The 21,240-nt window shown below is 36.7% G+C and overlaps 1 protein-coding gene across 5 annotated transcripts in view; it reads right to left on the reverse strand.

The window, feature by feature from the left end:
* Nucleotides 1-10,121: 10,121 nt before the first annotated feature.
* Nucleotides 10,122-21,240, reverse strand: part of ZNF280C (zinc finger protein 280C) — a 46,272-nt gene continuing 35,153 nt past the window's right edge. For all 5 annotated transcript variants that reach the window (XM_045505489.1, XM_010968429.2, XM_045505488.2 and 2 more), the window contains 6 exons: nucleotides 18,210-18,520; nucleotides 17,611-17,751; nucleotides 15,604-15,666; nucleotides 12,108-12,226; nucleotides 11,929-11,965; nucleotides 10,122-11,802 (listed from right to left, as the gene is read on the reverse strand). In XM_045505489.1, coding sequence (XP_045361445.1) covers nucleotides 11,787-11,802; nucleotides 11,929-11,965; nucleotides 12,108-12,226; nucleotides 15,604-15,666; nucleotides 17,611-17,751; nucleotides 18,210-18,520 — 687 coding nt within the window. In that variant the 3' untranslated portion in view covers nucleotides 10,122-11,786. The remainder of the gene's footprint in view (nucleotides 11,803-11,928; nucleotides 11,966-12,107; nucleotides 12,227-15,603; nucleotides 15,667-17,610; nucleotides 17,752-18,209; nucleotides 18,521-21,240) is intronic.

Consider the following 21,240-nt stretch of genomic DNA (forward strand, 5'->3'; position numbering starts at 1 on the left):
TTTTTCTAGACAGCCAGTGCAGGCAGAGGGATAAAGTTTTGAAATGAGACATTGACTCACCATTTCCTCAGTTCCCTGGATGTTGAGAGTAGGCTGCTCTCTTCTAATGTCCCAAAATTTAAAAATAAAAAGTAGAGGTTACCCAACAGGCCCAGTTGCTTCCAAAGTAGTTAGATCCTGCGTCCCCATTTTCCACCAAGCCACCTTGATACCAAAATTGTTTCTTTCCCCCGTCCTTTCTTGGAGAGGGTAGAGTTCAAACTAACAAATATCTATGATGCCCCCAGATCTTTGCTGGGTGCTCCAGAAGATACACAACAAGAGGAAGATTTATCCCTTCTGTTCCAAGACCCTCTGATCTAGTTGTGAGGACAATGTATATACTGGAACTACTTGGGGACGAAGATTAGACAATAATATTACCAAGTGTGAGACTTTGCTATGAGAATTGAGAGCATTTTGTACCCAACATCAGGGAGGGGGTCACCAAAAATAACTGGGCTTATTTTGGATGTTGAATAAAGTGTAACATTTGGATTGGTAAAAAGGAAGGGAGTAGGCAAAAGTAGGGAGGCAGGAATGACCCTGGGGATTGAGCCAAAGGAGTCCCTAAGATGTCCTTGCCTTGGACAATAGCTGGGAGCCACACAATCAGCTGGACTCTGCAGCTCTGCCTTTGGGGCTGTAGGATCTTGTCGTTGGGCCCCCCAGAACTACCCTTCCCCTAGTATCTGAGCATTTGCTCAGTCCCCCAATTCAGCCTGAGGACTTGCTCGGGCTGAGCTCAGTGTGGCTGAGAACTATCTCAGCAGGATCCTTCCCTCGGAAAACAAGACCAGATGCTGCTCTGGGCACCACCACCTAGAGCAGTGCTGGGGAGGGGTACTCAGCCCAGAATAGCTGGAGAAGCGTGGCCCCCAAGTGTAGCTGACTGCAGCCCACCCTGAGTGTGTGGGGGGCGGGATGGAGGGCTTGGTGTTGTGCTGAGAGCTCCCTGGAAAGCAAGGCTCAGCTTCTCCTGCAACTTTGAGTGGGAGATGCAGAGAGAGGTCAGTCATCGTTCTCTTACAACATCTGAGGGGACAGAGTTGCTGCCCCAACTTGTAAAGCCCTCCCCCCGCCACCATCCCTCATCTCCTCAATGGGAGGGGCCTTGCTCCCTCTAGAAGGACTGGCCAAGACTCCACCTGTTTCACATCTTGTTCTGACTCTACGTCCCCTTGACTGTCTATGTCCCTAAAGGTTGGTGCTGCAGCAGCAGGACTGAGATGGGGTCCCAGAGATTCCCCTAGATTAGAAGTTCCCAAGTGCTAGTTCACAGCTGACTACATGAAATCAGTTGGCAACTTGTTAAAGTATAGATTCTTGGGGCACTAGCCTCGGACACTCTGATCTACTAGCTCTGGGGCAAGGCCCAGGAATTTTTCTTTTTTAATATCCATAGTTGATTCTGATGTGCCTCCAGGCCCTCCCCGCCTGCTGGTCTCTGTCTCTATCTCTGTCTCTCTCTCTCTCTCTCTCCACAGGCTTCCAGACAAACTCAAAAATCTGAAACTACCTTTCCTCAGTCAGGCCTTCAAAACCAATAATCTAGGTAACCATGGAATCCAGCCTGGGGAGGTGCATCCTTTCTTAGGAGAAATGAAACTGTTGCAGTCATATCAAATGTCCTTGAGCTGTTCGTCTGAAACTAGTAGGCAAGAGCCTCTTAACCACGAAAGGCAAATGAACCAACCCAGAGTATAAACAGCTCTACACTGAGGACCACTTTGGAGGCAAAATTGATAATTTAATAGAGATTGCATGTCTGCTGTGCGCCCTCTCCTGGTAAAATTAGTGAAGGCTGGAAAGTGTTTACCAGCAGTTTTTCTGTCGAGGGATGATCCTGGGATGGAAACCCATACAGAAGGAGCTAATCCTGGTCTCTGTCTGGGCTCCTAGATGCCTGGAACTAGAAAGGTTACCAATTTTTAAAGGAGATTTATTGTGGTAAAATTGATAAATAAAAAACTGAACATACTGAATTTATATCATTTGATGGGTTTGGACATATGCACACACCTGTGAAACGATTCACAATCAAGGTAATAAACATATCCATCACCCCCAAGTTTCTTTGTAGCCTCCCCCCTTTTTTGTGGCAATTAACACTTAAAATTTGTTGAGAGGGTAGATCTCATGTTAAGGGTTACTCTTATAAGTAAGCTACATTTACTAAATCACAGGGGCTTAACTCTCCTATGGGAAATCTATGACCACTGGTGAGAACCACTAGCCTGGCAGCAGAGAGGAAGAGGAGACATTGAGAAGTACCTCACCTGTCCAAGGAGACAGATTTTGAAGCTGGGTAGGCAAGTAGCCCTGGGAGATCCCTGGGGTCATAGAGAGTTTCCCCTAAGCCATTACACAGTTGAAATAGACTGAGACATGGACCTCATGACCTGAGCTGGCTCTGGTTGGTACTTAATCTCTTCCCAGCAATAAATTAAATACTGTGACCCGCTGCATTTAATCTTAAAGTACTGGAGAAAGCATCAGGTAAAACATGGATAAGAACCCTGGCTAATCTGATCCCAACCCACCAATCCCAGGTGGAAACCCCAATGCTTCAGATAAAGGGGAAGTAGCTGACATCCTGTGGTCCTGCCTATCCTTCCAGGGAGATGTGAGGGTGGTATCAGATCTAGCTTAATTTTCCACCTCTATACCTCCAACTGAAATAATGACAATTATTAATGGCAGATAACCTTTACTGTTTGCTCTGCACTGCCAAGTACCCTGTTACGTGCTTAACATGGACTATCATGCTTAATCATCACAATAACTTCCGAGGCACAGACTGAGAAAGCAGCCTGCCCAGAGTCACACCGCTGCCCAGTGTCAGAGCAGGGGCTCCCCACTCCCCGGTTTGAGCAGCTGCAGAGCCAGAACTACAATGCTCACTCCTCTGATATCTCTATTTCTTTCAAGCTGAAAGGAAGATGTGCTCCTGGGCTTGAGATTAAGGGCTCCCCTTCTGCTGCACTGAGGACTAAGTAGTAGATTAGTTGCGAGCTGATGCTAGATGCCAGGGCTTGATCTGGTGAAATCACGCTTAGCTCAGGGGTAGGCCCAGAACATGGGAGGGAGGGGCTGAGTAGGCATCTGAGGATCAAACTGTCCTCCTAGGAGGAGAGGGCAGGGCAGGGTGATGGGAAGCCTAGGAACAAGCTAGCTCTAACAGCTGAAACTTTAAAAAAGAGGTATTTCAGAAGAGCTTCTTGCACTGTTTGAGAGATGGGGAGAAATGACCTTTAAGAAACTTTCCAGTTCTTGATTCCTATGAACAACAAGAACACTGTGATTTTTTTTTTTTTTTGATGGCCACATGCATTTTAAGCCAGCTATGAAGATAATGAAGTTTTAGGCTTCTGGATAAGGATTGCTTCCTTGTCTGCAGATCGGAAGTCAGCTTGGAAATTGTGCAGATATTCCATTTAAGAAAATGCTCAAATCTGACTAAAGCTGGGGCAGGAAGGATGGTGCTTCTGTAACGTAAACAAGTCAGCAATTCCTGATGCCATTTAATTTTCAGGATGACAAGTGACCTCAGTTTGCTCCTCTGTAAAATGGGATTGCAAATCATCTCTATGGGTTTTTTTTTGGACAACTTAAAAGATAATGTGTGTGAAATGTAGTTTATGTTTAAACATTTTGTATATTATACTTTATTCAATTCACCTAATCACCAGAAATTGACACATTATAAACTGATAATAACTCAATAAAAAAACAAACAAAACAAAAACTAAACAGATCTACATAAAACAAAGTGTTTATTTAACAACTAGATAAAAAAAGCCAATTCCCCTAATCTAAAGGGCACTAGGAAGAAATGAAAATGAAAGGCTATTCAGGTTTTTTCAGATCACTTAGTTTTAAAAATAAAGCTGCATTGAGTATATTCTTCTTTCTTATTTTTTAAATTGAAGTATAGTTGATTTATAATGTTGTGTTAATTCCTGGTGTACAGCATAGTAATTCAGCTATATATATACATATATATATTTCATTTCATATTCTTTTTCATTATAGGTTACTACAAGGTATTGAATATAGTTAGTTCCCTGTGCTATACAGTAGGATCTTGTTGTTTATCTATTTTATAGAGTATATTTTTTTTAATTATTCAGAACTGAGGTAATCTGATCACAAAGCCACATGGAAGTCACTAAGAGAACTAAATCAACTTTGAAAAATCACTTCAAATTGTAGTCATTGGGACATTTGAGCCAATCAATTAATAGACAACTGGTTAGCCTAGTTTTCTAAGCTTGAGATATTTACTGATTCACCCAAGGATTCTTATGTTCCGAGGGCTACAGATTTGCTAGATAGCAATACCCCATTCTATTCTCAACATTTTATCAAGAAAAAGAAACTTGTACAACTTCAAATGTTCCTTCTGTTCTATGTTATAATTAATCTATTCAGGCAGATATACTGGAGAAGATGGAGGACAGGGAAAGAGATTAGGGGAAAACATAGCAATTCCAAGACCAAGTGACAATATCCTTAACTTCTGACAAAGGCAGGTACTTTTTTAATCACTTCAAAGTCCTACTAAAGAAAAGGACACTTTTCTGCTGATATTTACGATTATACTTTTTCATAAAATTACTGGTATTAGATAATAGCCGAGATTCCCGGAAATGAATTCCTGGTAATGATCATTTAAAAGTTTCCTGTAAAGATGGGATACTTTCAGCACAAAAGGAATGTTTTCTTCCAAAGCAGATTGGATTCTGTGCTCATTTTTAACAAGGCAGTGTCTTTTCATAGTCTTGACAGGAAAAGCCAGAACTACACTCATTTCTGACGTTAGAGAAGCACTATGATAAGATGCCATCCACCTTGCAGCTTGAAGGAAGGTATGGCAAGATCTGGGAACTATAAGCCAAAGTTACGGGTAACCAGAGTGCTGGCGGACTGCCTTTAAAGTTGTCAGTGAGAGGATTCCACTGATGTGTAGTTCCCTGGGTCTCCTTCGAGCAGTAGTAATAGAAGCAACAGCAATGAGAGCAACACGGCAGGACCAACAGCAGGAATGGCATTAACATTAGCGGTACTGGGGTAAACAGCAGCATTTAGTGAGCACCTACTTTTGGCCAGGCCACTGCTGTATACGCTATTCACTGGTTTAATTCCCTCATCTCTATGAGTAGGTGCTGTTGTTTCCCTTTTACAAATGAGGAAACTGAAGCCCAGAGCCCAAAGTTGTTGGCCAGGCAGGAACTTCGACCTTGGCAGTCTGCTGCAGAGCCTGGGCTCTCAGCCACCCCACCAAACTGCCCCTGTAAGGTACAGGGAGGCTTTACTGTGAGTTGGAGATCATAGCTTGCAATCTTAGTATCAAGGAAAATCTCTTGAAACTGTTTAAGCAGGAAGTAAACCTTACAGAGTAAGAAACGCCTTAACAGATAAAAATAGGCTGAAAATAGTAATAGTTTCAGGAAAAGTAGGCAAGTGGGTAGATTTGATAAGCTAAGCCTGAGTTACAGTGAGAAGCCAGACATAATTATGAGTCTGAAGCTTCTTGAATTTGAAACAATGTAAAGTGACCATACCCTCCAACACAAATTACTGGTCTGTTCCAGTTACATAGCTATTTTACAAACGCAATCATGAGCATACAATTTTTACTGATATAATTTCTAAAAATATGAAAATGGATATTGCTAGCCTCCAGTTTTGTAGTCCACCTTACAAATGATTTATGAATGTGAATGAAATGTCTAGTTCACCTTAGTCAACACTCTCATCCAACTTTTTTATTTCCCAAATCAGAAAATCTGAGTAAGGATTATTCCAGGTCAGCATTCTCCACACTACATCTTATGGAGATTAATGTTTAAAAGTTATTAAGTATTGGTGGAGAAATTCTGGGGTCAAATAAAGTGCCCTCTAAATTTTTTCTTAGAGAACCAAAGACTGCATGTAGCATGAAAAAATCCACAATAAAGAACTATTTAACTGTCACCCCTCATAACCTAAATTTATTTGACCATGGCACCTTTATTTTGCAGAGCATTTACAAATCAGCTCTAGACCTAGATTCTTCTTTTGCAGAAAGGGAAGAATATTACTTTTACAAGAGTACATGTAGAATTAACCATGTCTAGGAGTAATTGCAGTATTTCACTTTCTCAATGTCGAAAAATTCCCCATTTCTGCTGTTGAGGATACAAGTATGTGGCATTCTGAATTCATTTTTTTCAAAGAACGAATTATAAGTGATGTTTAGGTATAACCAAAATAGAATCATAGACTCCAAAAACCCCAGAACAAGTTAATACCCACCTTTTACAATAGGACATTTGAGGTCAAGGACACTGCTGCCCCTCTGGCGTTCTGCTCACATCACTAGCCACTCCCCAGCTTCCTCTGCTGATTTCCTTCTCATCTCTCTAACTGCTTATTGTTGAGATGCCTCAGAGCTTCAGCTGTAGACCCTGTCCTTTCTCTACCTCTATAGCCTTTGGTGATCTCATAGTATTGTGATTTTACAAAATTTAAATGTCCCTGACAGCCTGGATCTCTTCCCTAAACTCCAAGCTCACACATCAGAATGTCCATGACATCCCCACTTGGATACCTAATAGGCATCTCAAATTTATACATGTACAAAATCAAAGTCCTCATCTTCTCTCCCACCTTTGCTCCTCCTTTAGTCTTCTCCATCTTAGTTAATATCAACATCATCTTTCCAGTTGTTTAGGCTAATGACCATGCTATCCTCCACAACAGTTTTTCTCTCACACCTCACATCCAAACCATCAACAGATTCTGTTGGTGCAAACGTCATGCTATACCCCCAATTGAGCCACTTATAAACCTACACTCCTACCATCCTAATCCAAACCTCTGTTATCTCCCATCTGGACTGTTACAATAGCATCCTAACTGATCTCCCTGATTCTTGCCTTTGGTCCCCTGCACTTATTCTCAACACAGCAGCTAGAGTGATTTTGTTAAGAATGTACTTAAGAATTTTTGTTTTACATTGAGGTATAAAACACTTCTGTATTCAAGATCCACTAATGACTTCCTGTCCCAGAATAAAAGCCAAATCTTTACAATTGCCTGTAAGGCCCTGCACTACATGGCCCACAGCACCTCCTTGGCCCCATCTCCTACTACTCTCCCCCTTCCCTCCAGCTCTAGTGCAACCTCATCATTTTGTTGCTGTTCCTTGAGCCAGGCATGATCCAACTTCAGGACCTTTAAACAACTCCTTTCATCATTATGTTAGCTGAAGATTTTTAACTTACATTAAGGTTTCCTTCATTTTCTTAGCTTGCTAATGTTGTCAGTGGTGTTGGTTTCTTTCTCTTTTCTTCTTTTGGTAGAAGATTCACATATAATAAAATTAACCATTCTAAAGTGAACAATTCAGTCGTATTTAGTACATTCACAATGCGGTCTCCTAAACACAGTCATCACCCTGAAAAGAAAACCCTGTACCCCTTAAGCAGTTGTTTCCTATTCCCTCCTTCCCACAGCCCCTGGCAAACACCAACCTGCTTTCTGTCTCTGTGGATTTGCTTATTCTGTCTATTACATATACATGTAATTACATAGTATGTGACTTTCTATGATTTTTGTTTCACTTAGCATCATGTTTTTGAGGTCCATCCACATTGTAGCATGTATCATTACTTCATTCCTTTTTATGGCTAGATAATATTCCACTGCATGAATATACTACAATTTATTTATCCCTTCATCTTTTGTTGACATTTGGGCTGTTTCTACCTTTTAGCTATTGTGAATAGTGCTATTATGCATATACAAGTATCTGATTCCCTGCTTTCAATTCTTTTGGATACATACCTAGGAGTAGAATTGCTGGGTCCTTGATACTAAGGTGAGAATGGTGATTCTATGTTTAACTTTTTGAGGACCTGTCAGACTGCTTTGCACAGTGGCTGAACCATTTTACATTACCATCGGCAATGTATGAGGATTCCAATTTCCAATTTCCCCTTTGGGGCTTTTGTCTTTGCTGTTGTCTGTCTGAGTGCTCTTCTGATAGATACTCAAGTGGCTCACTTCCTCACCTCCAGGTCTTTAACTCAATTATCTTCTCATGGAGGCCTACCAGGATCTCCAAATTTAAAATGGCAACCTCCCAGCTCCCAACCCATACTCACTATCCTCCCTCCCTACTTAATTTTCTCCATAGTATTGATCATCATCTGACATACTATATAATTTTCTCATTTTCTGTCTTCTACCACCGAAAAGTACACTCCGCAAGGGCAGAGAATTCAGTCTGTTTTACCAGCATGTAGAATAGTATCAGGCATATAGTAAGTGCTCAATATTTTCTAAACAAATAAATGAGACCCAAAGAGGTATTTTGGCAGAGTCTGACAAAATAGAGCAAGAAACTAAATCTTTGTAGTTCAGAGATTATTTTTCTAGTAATAGTGATGGATTGAAACTGAGCCAATCACACCTTTTATTTGGCTGTAACTAAAAAGCACATATTCATGAAATGGCTATTTTTGAATCAGGTAAAATAAGTATTTAGAATATCTTGAAAGTAAAGGGATACTATTGTCAAGCTAAAACTCATTAACACCAATTAAAACTCAACTAACTGCCTATAATAAGCAAGCTTAAGTCTGACTGTCTGACATGTTTTATTTAAAAATGAATTTTAAAAAGATGCTATAAGACACAGAACTTTAAGAGTATTATAATTTAAGAAAATGTACCTAATATATACTGTAAGAAATAGAATCCTATGGAAGAACACAAAGGTGCACCCCTGCCTAAAATATTGCCATAGCAAGAATGTGGTTTACCATATTTGTGAACTATGACAGAGGCAGAGAAAATATCTGTATATAAAAAGAGAACCTATGTTAAAACCACAAAGAAGTTATTTCTGGGCAAAAGTTAAAAACTTGGGGTAATTAATGCTGATGAATCATCCATTTGAAATGGTTAAAACAGTAAATTTTACATTATATATTTTACCACAATTTTTGAAAAGCAAAACAAAAATGGGTAGAAAGATGGTGAATGAGAAAACATCTTAGAGATAGATATGGAAATAAAGATTAGAATATCACCAAGTCCACTACCGAGAAACAAGCAACTTTTGGAAATTTTGGAAAGTTACTTACAGCAGAAATCAGCCTAGAAAATTAAAACTAACGAATTCAACTCTTTTGACTATAAGTTACAAGGAGTAGAATACATAACAAGTGGTCTTTGAAAATGGCTTTTGGAATTCAGGTGTTTTGAGCACTGGCTACCCTGGACTCCTTGTCTGGCTCCCTGCAATAAATGATGCACTTTCCTTCACCACGAAGAAGGAAAAAAAAAAAAGAAAGAAAATGGCTTTCAATATGTTTCTGCCATAGGCTGAATATTTGTCTTTCCCCACCTGCTCCACCAAATTCATATGTTGAAACTTAATCCCCAATATGATGGTATTTGGAGGTGGGGCCTTATTAGGTGAACAGGTCATGAGGGTGGGGCCCACATGAGAGAGATTAATGCCCTTGTAAAATAGACCCCAGAGAACTCTCTTGCCCTTTCCACCATGTGAGAACACAGCAGGAAGATGACGGTCTATGAACCAGGAAGTGGGTTCTCAACAGACACTGAATCTGCCAGCATTTTGATCATAGATTTTGCAGCCACTAGAACAACAGAAATAAATTTCTATCGTTTATGAGCCACCCAGTCTATGGTATTCTGTTATAGCTGCACAGACAGATTAAGATGGTTTCAAAGTACAATTCAAGAAGTTCTAATGTTAAGAAGAAAAAACACCTCTCATGATTGAGTCAAACAACTTCCAAGCCTGCACACCTTCATGGTTATTAAGATTACAAAGGGACTCTTACCAGCCTTTAAAGTTCTAGAAATTAGTAAAGTATAAACAGCGAGCTTTTAACTGTATTGAAGGAAAAACTGCAAGATGGATTCAACAGCTAGAGCTCTCAGTCTGTATACCAAGTCATCAAGCTTCCATGTAAGAAGCAAAGTAAAGCTCCTAATAATGTGACAAAATCTACAGCTTTTATTCTAAGTTATTCATTAGAAAATAATTCCACAGGCACTTTCACAATACAAATTTTATTAAAAAAATAATAACATCAAAACTGTTCAGCAAATCTATATTCAATGTAACCAAAATAAACAAACACCAAATTAAAAAAAATATACATCTATATATATATGGGCAAGAAACAAGTGCATTTTTTGGTCCCAATATTCTCTGAATATATTATCTTTATCCAAAGGAATTACATTAATGGCTAAGAAGATATTATGTATTAGATGTACAGAAATGTAACTTTAAAACTTGTTTTAAGGTCTGTAGGAAGTGTTTTTTGCCAATTCTTTATGTGTCTGAACTCACAATCACTAAGATAATGTCAATGATAGTCCCAAGATAGACAGAGGATGTAATAATGTCTAATGGTCTGAACAATTACCAAATTAGGAAGCTACCAATAGGTAGCTACATGAACTCTAGAGAATTTCAAGGAATTTTTTGGAGTTATTAACAAAACAAAACAAACACAAAACAAGTTTTAAAAAGAAACAAAAGAGGACATAACAAAACAGACATTAATAAATTTGGTGAAGACAACATAAAACCAAAATAACAAAATTAAATTAGGTTTTAAAAAAATAAAAAAAATTGAATATTAGTATTGCTGAAAATTCCTAGGATTTAATACTGGATAAAACTTTAAATGACAGTAAAAATAACTATAATTTTGGAACTGCAATTTCAAAAACTTGTGTTCCAAGAATATGAAAGTAACCTTGGTTCCCTATGCAACCAGTTTTTATATTCCTTGGACTGCATGCATGCTAGAGGAAGATTAAAGGGCAGCAGCCAAAATGATTAAACTTCAACTTGGATGTTGAAGCATTGATTTGATGGGCTTTTCTTGGTTAGAATAGACCCATAAGCTTAAGATCAAGAACCAAAGCCCCCAGTGGGAAGTTGTGCTCAATTTGGTGGGCCTTGAGGTCATCTCTGGCCAAATTAGTATCAGTCTTATGGGAGGCCAGTCATGAAGGAAGGGACTCTCCCCAAGATCTGATTTCTTAAGGCCACAACCTACAGGAGGTCTCACAGTCAAATAATTCACATTCCTTGGAAAGAGAGAACAGGCATCAGTTGTGTCCATCGAAGGGGGACACTGACCAGGGGTACCCTGGACATTTTTTGAAATTTCTGTGTTGCTTCTGCATCTGAAAAATATGAAAAATAGAACAATGACAGACGAGGAATGAGGAAAAAGACAGCTATCTGACCTAAAAATGTCAGACTTATAAGAAATTAACTAAGAGACCAGACAGAACAGACAAAAAAGATGAACAGTCACATCGTTTGGAATGCAATATTCTGAAGGCAAGGATATCAGAGAAAAACACAGATTATTTTAAGCAAAGCAAGAGAAGACCATAGCAACAAAAGTCATTTTTGAAGAAAGCCAACTGGAGAAAAAAAGCATGTGTTAAGGTATGTTAACCTGACACAAAGATAAGGTGGAATACGAATCTAGTGCCATCTGAAAGCTGAAAAGAGCTGCATAATGAGAGCTAGTGTCATGAACTCGGCTCTTTAATCGCCTTCGTGTGAGAAAACACTTCAGAACTTTGAACTTAGGAAACTGCTTTTGTGTAAGAAAACACTTCAGAACTTTGAACTTAGGAAATTCCAACTTGTCTTGCACCAGGTTGCACGAGCTCCATAGAGCAGGAATCTATTTCAACAAGCGGCTTTAAAAACAAAAACAAAAACAAATACTTTAATATTTTTTCATTTCTATTAATGATACACATTAAAAAATGCAACAGTGCTAAAATCCATCAAAGAAAAATGCACTGAATGAAAATTAAACTTACTCAGAAGTGGGTTCAGAAGTAGAGGTACTTTCGGGAACTGAAATTAGAAGAAGAGTTTTACACTTAGAATATATGAGAAGCAAGCTTAACAATTTAATAAGTAAGAGCCCGTATTGTGGCTGATCAAAAATAGTGTAATAAATATCAGAAATCCAAAGTAACACAATATATATACATACCTTTCTCTATTATCACTTGGCAAGTATGAGTTTTACGTTGACTTAAATGTTTAGCCATACGATCCAAACCAGAAGAATCAGTTAGGAAATCACATTTAAGGCACACTAGAGTAATGCCCCTATGGAAAAAAGAAGACAGAAAGAAAAGGCTTTTGTCTTTTATGAAACTCCATATACAAGTTCAATCATGATTTTTCCATGTAATAACTCCACTTGCTTTTTAAGTGTCACGACCACCATTTTCCAATTTTGTTATATGAGCCTGATATATCTGAAATGGCATAGCTGTATCTAAATTATGCTAACATTTAGTGTTCTAGAAACTGTTTCCTCTCACACCGGTTTCTGAAAGATATGACTGAAGAGACCTAAAGCTCAGTCGTGGCTCCACTAATTACTTGTATAACTTGTGCAAGGCATGATTGTTCCATGCCTTTGCCCATCTGCAAAGCAGGGCTATACTATTCATTCATTCAGTGTATATTTGCTGAGAACCTTCTTTACATACTCAGTACTACTAGGTGTTACAAATACAAGAGGGAACAAAATAGGGTACACTCTGTGGAGCCTACAATCTAATGTCTTATTTAAGTGATGATAACATCAGATAAGAAATGAGAAGGCTTAAAAAATAAATCATGTATAAATAAATAAAGTGATGTAATTATCGTTATCAGCTTATTAACAAAGCATAAATATACTCTGGCAGTTAACTTTGAATTTAAATGCTTTACATTTAAATATTTCACCTGTATAGGAATAAGAACCAGTATGCTACTGGTTACAGTTGGACTGACTTCTCCCCTGCAGCTCTACTCTTAACAGCCTGTTGTGTATTTACACCTAGCTGTCACACTGGCACATCAAAAATGATCTTCATAAAACTAAAGTTGTGTGCTTTCCTCCTGACTCCTAAAAAATCACTCCTCCTGATTGTTCTCGCTTATGATGCGATGCCCCTGACACAAAGGCCCCAAACTGTAGTTATTTCTGACCCCTTTTCCTTAAAACAGTCAATATTTCAAAAATTTTATCATATTAACAATTTATTGAGCACTTATTCTGTATTAGGCTGAGCGTTTTAGACATATCATCTAATCTATTCCTTATAACGACCCAAAGACCTAGGTGCTATAAGTTGAAATTTTTTAAAAATAGAGGACAGGTTCAGGTTTAGTAGCCTACCAAGGCCAGGACCAGGTCTGAAACTGAGCCCTTGATTCCAGAGCCCATGTTCTTAAACATGATGTGACACCACCTCACCACCGTTAACCTTGGTTATCTTATTAAATCAGTCCTAACTACCGCAAGAGTCTTAACTAGTCTATGTGCCTTGCACAGCTACAACTCACTTTGTATACCCCTCCAAATTGATCTTCCTTCAGTCCCCTTGATTCTAATGGAACACTAATGGTTTTCCCAATGTCCTCAAATTACAATTAAGTCCAAATTCCCTAGCCTTTTTCAAGGATTCCATAATCTGGATCTAATCTCAAAGCTATTCTCCCAGACTTTGAACTTAATACTATGTTATATGAACTTCATGTTCCATCCAAACTGTCTACTTGTCATTCACTGTGTATGCCATCTGCTTTTTTCCTTTCTGCACTTTTATTCATGCTATTTCTTCAACCTAAAATGCTCCTGTGCCTCTTCTTATAAGTAGAAACCTCTCTTTCTTTTGAAATCAGTAACTCTCACTGCACTTATTACAAACCTCCTTGTATTAATTTCTGTAGTTTTTTATGTTCACACTTTATCATAATTGTACATTCCTTGAAGGTTGGTATCAAGCCTTCTTCATCACCATCATCTTTACAAGACCTGCTACATTGTGTGACACATGACAGATGCACAATACATAGCTAAGAATGAATGCTGCCTTTTAACAAAATAGTAATTACAAAATTTATTGTTCTGTAAAATTATAAATATGCTAACTCCCATACATAGAAAATAACCAATTTTCTATTTAAATTTGAGACTCACCCAAGGTGAGAAAAAAGTGTGTCACATCTTTAAAATTATAGAATTATTTTTTTGTTTGTTTTTGGTTTTTTTGGAGAGGGTAAGTGATTAGATTTATTTATTTATTTGATGGAGATATTGGACATTGAACCCGGGACCTTGTGCATACTAAGCACACACTCTACTACTGAGCTATACACTTCCCTCTAAAATCACAGAATTTAAGAACCAAGCCACACAATTGAGTTTGACAACAGAGGTAAAAATCAAATTAAGGTCTCTATAGAATTAATAAATTCTTTTCATTCTTATAAAACTTTTCAGTAAATGTAACATCTAATACAGTTTTATTAGAATCTTTTCTAATTTCTTGAATTTAGTAGCCTTTTAAAAATAGCACTAATGTATTTTTTAAATGAAACCAAACTTTCTTCTGCCTATGAGCTATTGGTCTATCATCCACATATTCCACATATGTCATTTTCAATATTAATTTACTCAGCAAATATTTATGGAATGCCTATCATGTGTCAGGCACTATTCAATGTCCAGCAAATGCCTAGCATAGCCAAATATCTGAACCACGCATATTCTAGTGAGAAGACATAGATAATAAACAAAAGGGTGAAATATAGAATATAATGGACAGTAAAAAGCTGCCATAAAGTAAAAACAAAGCAAGAAAGGGAGATAGGGCGTGCTGGGGGTGGGATCAAGGGGAAAGGATGCTATTTTAAATGGAGTGATCAAGGAAAGAGTCACTCATCAGAATAGAGACCTAAAGGAGGTGAGGGAGCTAGCTAGCCATGCAGATATCTGGGGAAGAGCAAATGAGGCAGAAGGAATAATAAATACAAAGATACTGAGATATAGCATCCCCTCTTCCACTTTTCCACTAACCTAAAGCATCAAAACAAGTATTGGCCAAACTTAAGTCTATGTCTTAGCCTGGTGCTACAAAGATCCTGACACTGATTATTTCAAATAGCAATGACAACATGAAAAATAATTAAACAAATGAAGATGAAGTCAAAAGGAATCAGAAGAATGTGAAAAAATGGTCCTTAGTGGATTCTGAGCTCAATGTGTGTGGTATAACCAAAATTAATTATCAATGTCTTTAGAAATGTTCACAATTCCTCTGTAAACAGATTGTACACTTTTATTTATTTCAAAAATAAAAGACCCCAAGAATTATGAAGGCCATATATTGATCAAAACCAAAGTAGTGTTAGTCACTTTACTAAGTATCTTAAATGTCTTTTAGATATTCCAATATTATTGGAGAGCTTTATTTTTAAACTTTATAATACAAATCCATGGAAGTTTCATCTTAATGCCTAACATCACTGAAACGAAGTTTAGCCTGAGAATATAGACTATCCCCACTTTGACCTAATGATATAATGAACAGAACTGTTATGCCCAGTAGCAATCATTTCATTTTCCAAACTAGGCACTCCAGCATCAGGTTGAAAAGCTAATACAATTTTTCAATAGAGAGATTGGAAAAAGATCAATCAGTTACCTGAGAGTTCCAGAATGCTTCTTAAAAATATAAAACCGTTTAGTTGGATGGTTGCTATGAGAGCTGTAGAGACAAGAGACAAATGAGATTTTATTATACAATAAGTCATTAATTAATTTTATGATTATATTTCAAGCCTATGCTTAGGTTCTTAGTTTTTAATAAAAGATCATGATCTAATTTATAAAATTCTATTAGAATCTGTTTAATTCAAGATTTTTATCTTACATTTCATTTTACCTGTGTATTTTCTAACATTTCCCTAAGAATAATCTTAAATGATCATACCTCACCATTATACAAAAAAGACCCCTCAGAGTTAAAAATGCAAAGAGCATCAAATTAAATTTTTTCAACTATTAAGAGTTGAGAAAAATTTTAAAGGTATTTGCTAATAATGTATTTTGCTGTAATAGAAATTGTTACAAATAATAATTATTTATGACATTCTAATCTTAATATACTTAGTGAGGGGTTGAATCTGAATAATCTTTGAAGTAAATGTTTCTTAGGCTAAAATACATTATTTACCATAAGTAAAATGAAACATTTAAAGAATCTTTTACAATTTCTAGGAGAGCTTTTAAGGAAAGTGAATCAAAGGAACCAGAGAACATGAGTTAAAACAATACTTCCTCTAAGCACAGAACAGAAAACCACTAACCAAATCTTTCAGCCAAGGCTAATAGTTTTTATACCCTCTTTTAAACTGATAAGGAAAGCTTTCCTGTACTAGAAAGCCATGTAGAATTAGCCAGGATTAGCACAGCACAGTATCACTCAAAGTGTGGTCCACAGACCAGCAGCATCTACATCACCTTGGAGCTTATTAGAAATAGAAATTCTCAGCTCCCACTCCAGACCCACTGAATTAATCTCTAGCAGTGGAGCCCAGAAATCAGTGTCAACAAGGTTTTCAGATCATTCTTATGCAAGCTGAAGTTTGAGAAGCACTAGCCCTAGTTTCCACTGACAGACCCAAATCAGACAATACAGCAAGTCAATGGTTACCCTCAGACACAAGCATACCACGTATACATGCGAAAAGATTCTGAATAGCTATAATCTATATCCTCAGAATAGGTGCCATGATTAATTTCAAAGAAGTGTTCTCTCAAGTAGGTAAGACAGATACATATTTAATATGAGGCAGAAAAGCTGAGTGGTATAGAACTCAAATGATTGATTCCTGTGAGTGGCTATGGTGATCAGATACTTCATAGAAGGTAAATTGAGAGGGAAGGAGACAGGCATTCAAAATAACCAAGAATAAGGAAAAGCCACTTTACATATTGCATATGGAACAAACTATATATTGAGGAAGATTAATTAATTGGGGGGGCTTGACTTCTGGTTACAGAGTTGGTATGGGCTGAGAATAAAGGTACTCAACCTCTGAGAAAATAAAGCTTCTGTACGTACAGAGGTCAATCCTCTGACAAAAGTCCACACTGGGTAGGAGTGAGGGTATCCAGTCAAGGGAGAGGTACTTGAGGCAACAAAGGAAGTAAGGTACCAACGAAGTAGGGGAAACACAAAGAGACCTACAAGGCCCTTAGAAGAGCAGAAGTGGAAGCTTTCAGTTCTATATGAGGCTAATGAGCATGTGAGCACCGACGATGTTCCTAGCATCTCTGACAAACATGAAGTCTCTCAAAGTGACTGCTTTGAAGTGGATATTACTCATGTGTTTACATGTATTTATTTGATAAATATTTTGGAAACATTTAAAATTTTATGGGAAACTTTTGAAAGACTCAGAAGAATAATTTCCCTGACAAATCTATTCTAATTTCATTAGTCCAACTGTTCTTAACATTTTTGTTCCAGTAATTTCATGTGTTATTATGCTGGGAAACAGTATTGGGTAATATCCCACAGTTCCCTGTTGCTAGATTCTTTTAGGTCCTTGATGTGACAAACTGGCTACTAATATGACAACTTTGTTTTCAAAAACCAAGTATCTTGAATGGCAGTTTTTGGTTGTAGTGTACATGTTTAACTCACCTCACCATATGATTTATAAAGGCTTTGTTACAGTTAGTGTTGTATTTGCAAAAATTACAGTGGATATATATTGAAAAGTGGCTTGCAAAATCTTTTATTTTGGAATGACACTCAATGCACTTGTGAACTCCCCGACGACACCTATGGAGACAGAAAAAAATGATAAAAATACATTGTAAAACAAAGAAATAAGGTAAAGCCTTATTGTTTTATTAATTGAAGCCAAGGTATTTCAATTAAATCTTTAAAGAGACTTATAATATTGAAATTTGCTTTGAAACAACAAGCTAGAATAAGTGTAAAAAAGTCACCAGTTAATGTTTCCTTGGAATAAAAAGGATCACATTAACCAATTCAATGATCACAAAATATAAGCTCAAAATGTAAGATTAGTGTAAAAGACAATTATACAATAAACACAGTAATTCAAGTTCTATTCAGCAGCTGTAAAAAGTACCTTTTGATTATCTTCTTGGCCTTTATACTAGATAAGTGATTATTATGTAAATGTGCAGGGGAGTTCTAGTGATATGGTAAGCTACATTAAAATAACCTTTAATATTTAATTAGCATTGTATACCAGGAATAAAACATATTACCTTAAATTCTTCAAAGCTATGCTGATTTTATTCTTTCTGTTGCGCTGTTTCTTTTGCTTGTAAGAGGTTTTTGCTTTGTATTTAGGTATAGCTCTACCTTGCTTACTTGGATTAGCCTTATTCGCAGTGGATGTAGTTGCACAAAGCTTTCCTGTCTTAGATTTACTTGCATTAGATTTTGTAGGACTTTTAGCAGTTGTACTTTTGGACTTTGGAGGTGAGACCTGAAGAAAAGAAGTGCTTGGAGTACTCCTGGGAGATGTAGTTGATGGCCTTGAATGAAGAGGTCCAATTGAAGCTCGAATAGTAACCTATAAAAATGAAGGAAACGTATCATTTTAGAAAATCAATCATCACCCTAATATTTAAAAAAAATCACACATTATGCAAGTCATAATTGGTTTTTGACAAGGATGCCCAAACAATTTAGTGAAGGAAACAACAGTTTTATAGTTTTATCAACAAATGATGCTGGGACATTTGGATATCTACATGCAAAAGGATGAATTTGACCCCTATCTCATACTAGATACAAAAATTAACTCAAAACGTATCAAAGACCAGATTGTAAGAGCTAAAATTATATAAAACTCTTAGAAGAAAACATAGGAGTAAATTTTCATGACCTTGGGTTAGGCAATGATTGCTTAAAGATGATACTGAAAGCACAAGCAACCAAAGAAAGAATAAATGGACTTCATAAAAATTAAAACTTTTATGAAGAAGAATATACATATATAAGTGAAACACAATATTGCAAATCAACTGTACTTCAATAAAAAAAATTAAAACTTTTGTGCCTCAAAGGACACTATTAAGAAAGTGAAAAGGAAACCACAGATTGAAAGAAAATATTTGCAAATTATATCTCTAATAAGGGACTTGTATATAGAATATTCTTATAACTCAATAAAAAGACAAATAACCCAATTAACAAATGGGCAAATGATCCTAAAAGGCATTTCCTCAAAGATATACAAATGGCCAATAAGCACATGAAAAGATGTTCAACATCAGTAGTCATTAAGGAAATGCAAATCAAGACTACAATAAGATATTACTTCAGACCAGCTAGAATGGCTATAATAAGAGACAGTAGCATGTGCTGACAGGATATGGAGAAATTGCAGCCTTCATATATTGCTGGCGGGGATGTACAATGGTGCAGTAGCTTTGGAAAACAGTCTGGCAGTTCTTCAAAATGTTAAACATAAGAGTTATCATATAACCCTAAGTGTTCCACTCTTAATGACTCCACTCAAGAGAAATGTCCACACAAAAACTTGTACATGAATTTTCATGAAAGCATTATTCACAATAGACAAAAAGTGGAAAACAACCCAAATGCTCATCAAGTGTTGGATAAATAAAATATTGTATATCCATACAACAGAATAATATTCAGCCATAAAAAAGAATAAAGTACTAATACATAAGCACTGATACAGCCTTAAAAAGGAATGAAGTACCGACACAAGCTATGACGTGGATGAACCTCAAAACATTACACTAAGTGAAAGAAACCATTCATAAAACCACATACTGCATGACTCCATTTATATAAAATGTCCAGAACAGGAAAATCTGTAGGGTCAGAAAGTAGATTAAAATTTGCCTGTCGCTGGTAGAGGGGAAATTAGCAGTGACTGTCAATGGATGTGGGGTTTCTTTAGGGGGTGATAAAATGTTCTAAAATAGATTATAGTGATGTTGTCACAGCTCCATGAATATGCTAAAAACCATTGCATATTTGTATTGTCTATTTTAAAGTCCTTATTTATTTATTATTGTATTTATTTACTGTATTTAAAGTATTGCATACTTTAAATGGGTGAATTGTATGATATGAATTATATCTCAATAAAGCTGTTACCAAAAAATGTACTGCAATCCAAAAAGTTAAACATCAAAGTATAAACTAAAATGTCTCCCATTTATTCTAAATGGTTGTACCAATTAAATGAAATTCATCTCAATATTCACTTACTTTTGTAATATTAGTTTTGTATTGATAGTATTTATATGTTAACACAGATATTAATGGATAATTAGAAATTAGTGCAAATTTTGTGGTATCAAAAGAGCACATTCCACAGCTATTTTATGCTCTGATACAACTAAATAGCTTTTGCAAATATAGAGGTTAAAATTTAAATCTCAAATCCTGAAATAACTCTGGAAAGGCCTGCATCACTCCTTGGTAACTCTAAAACAGATCTCCAGAATCACTATGTTCTATACCTGAAACTTATAAAATATTGCACATCAACTATATACCCAATTAACAGCCCCCCTACCAAAGGCAGATCTCCAGTAAATGTGACCTGCTCTCTCTGGGGTTTCATTGGGTAGGATATATGGTTCCAAAGGCTATTATGGAGGTTTTATCAACTCATCATACTGCATGGAGAGTTTAATAACACTCAGAATTTTCTTAAAGGGAGCGAATGTAAAAATTATCACTTAGTATTCAGAAAAAGAAAATGTTCGCTTATAGTCATGGTTAATAATGAAAAGCACAGTTGCTGAACATTTAAAAAAAATCATTTCACTACCGTCATTAGCTTAAGGAGCAGCCAAGGAGAAAGTCCTGTGAAATACACGTGGTTTGATATCATACAAAAAGCACTGAATTAGGAGTCAAAAGACCTGAGGTTAAATTTCAATACTATCACTTCCTAGCCATGTGACCTTGAGTAAGTAACATCCTCTCAGCCTCTTCATCTGTAATATGGGAATAATACCTGCTTTGTCTACCTCATTGATTTGCTACAGGGATTAAATAATAGAATGTATGAAAAAGTACACTGAAAGCTTAATTCTAAACTGCTAACAAGACACTTAATATTATTTATTAATAATATTATGATAATGTAATATACTAATTATTACTATTATTATTAATAAGAGAAGATATGACAGAGGATTGCACTGCTTTATGAGTATTCTGCATGTCTTGTTCCAGCATGGAATGAATGGATTACAGAAAAGTATAAGGATGTTGGATAGTTCTCTTGCTCTAGAGCTTCAG

The sequence above is a fragment of the Camelus bactrianus genome, chromosome X (genome assembly GCF_048773025.1).
Source record: "Camelus bactrianus isolate YW-2024 breed Bactrian camel chromosome X, ASM4877302v1, whole genome shotgun sequence".
Classification (NCBI taxonomy): Eukaryota; Metazoa; Chordata; class Mammalia; order Artiodactyla; family Camelidae; genus Camelus; species Camelus bactrianus.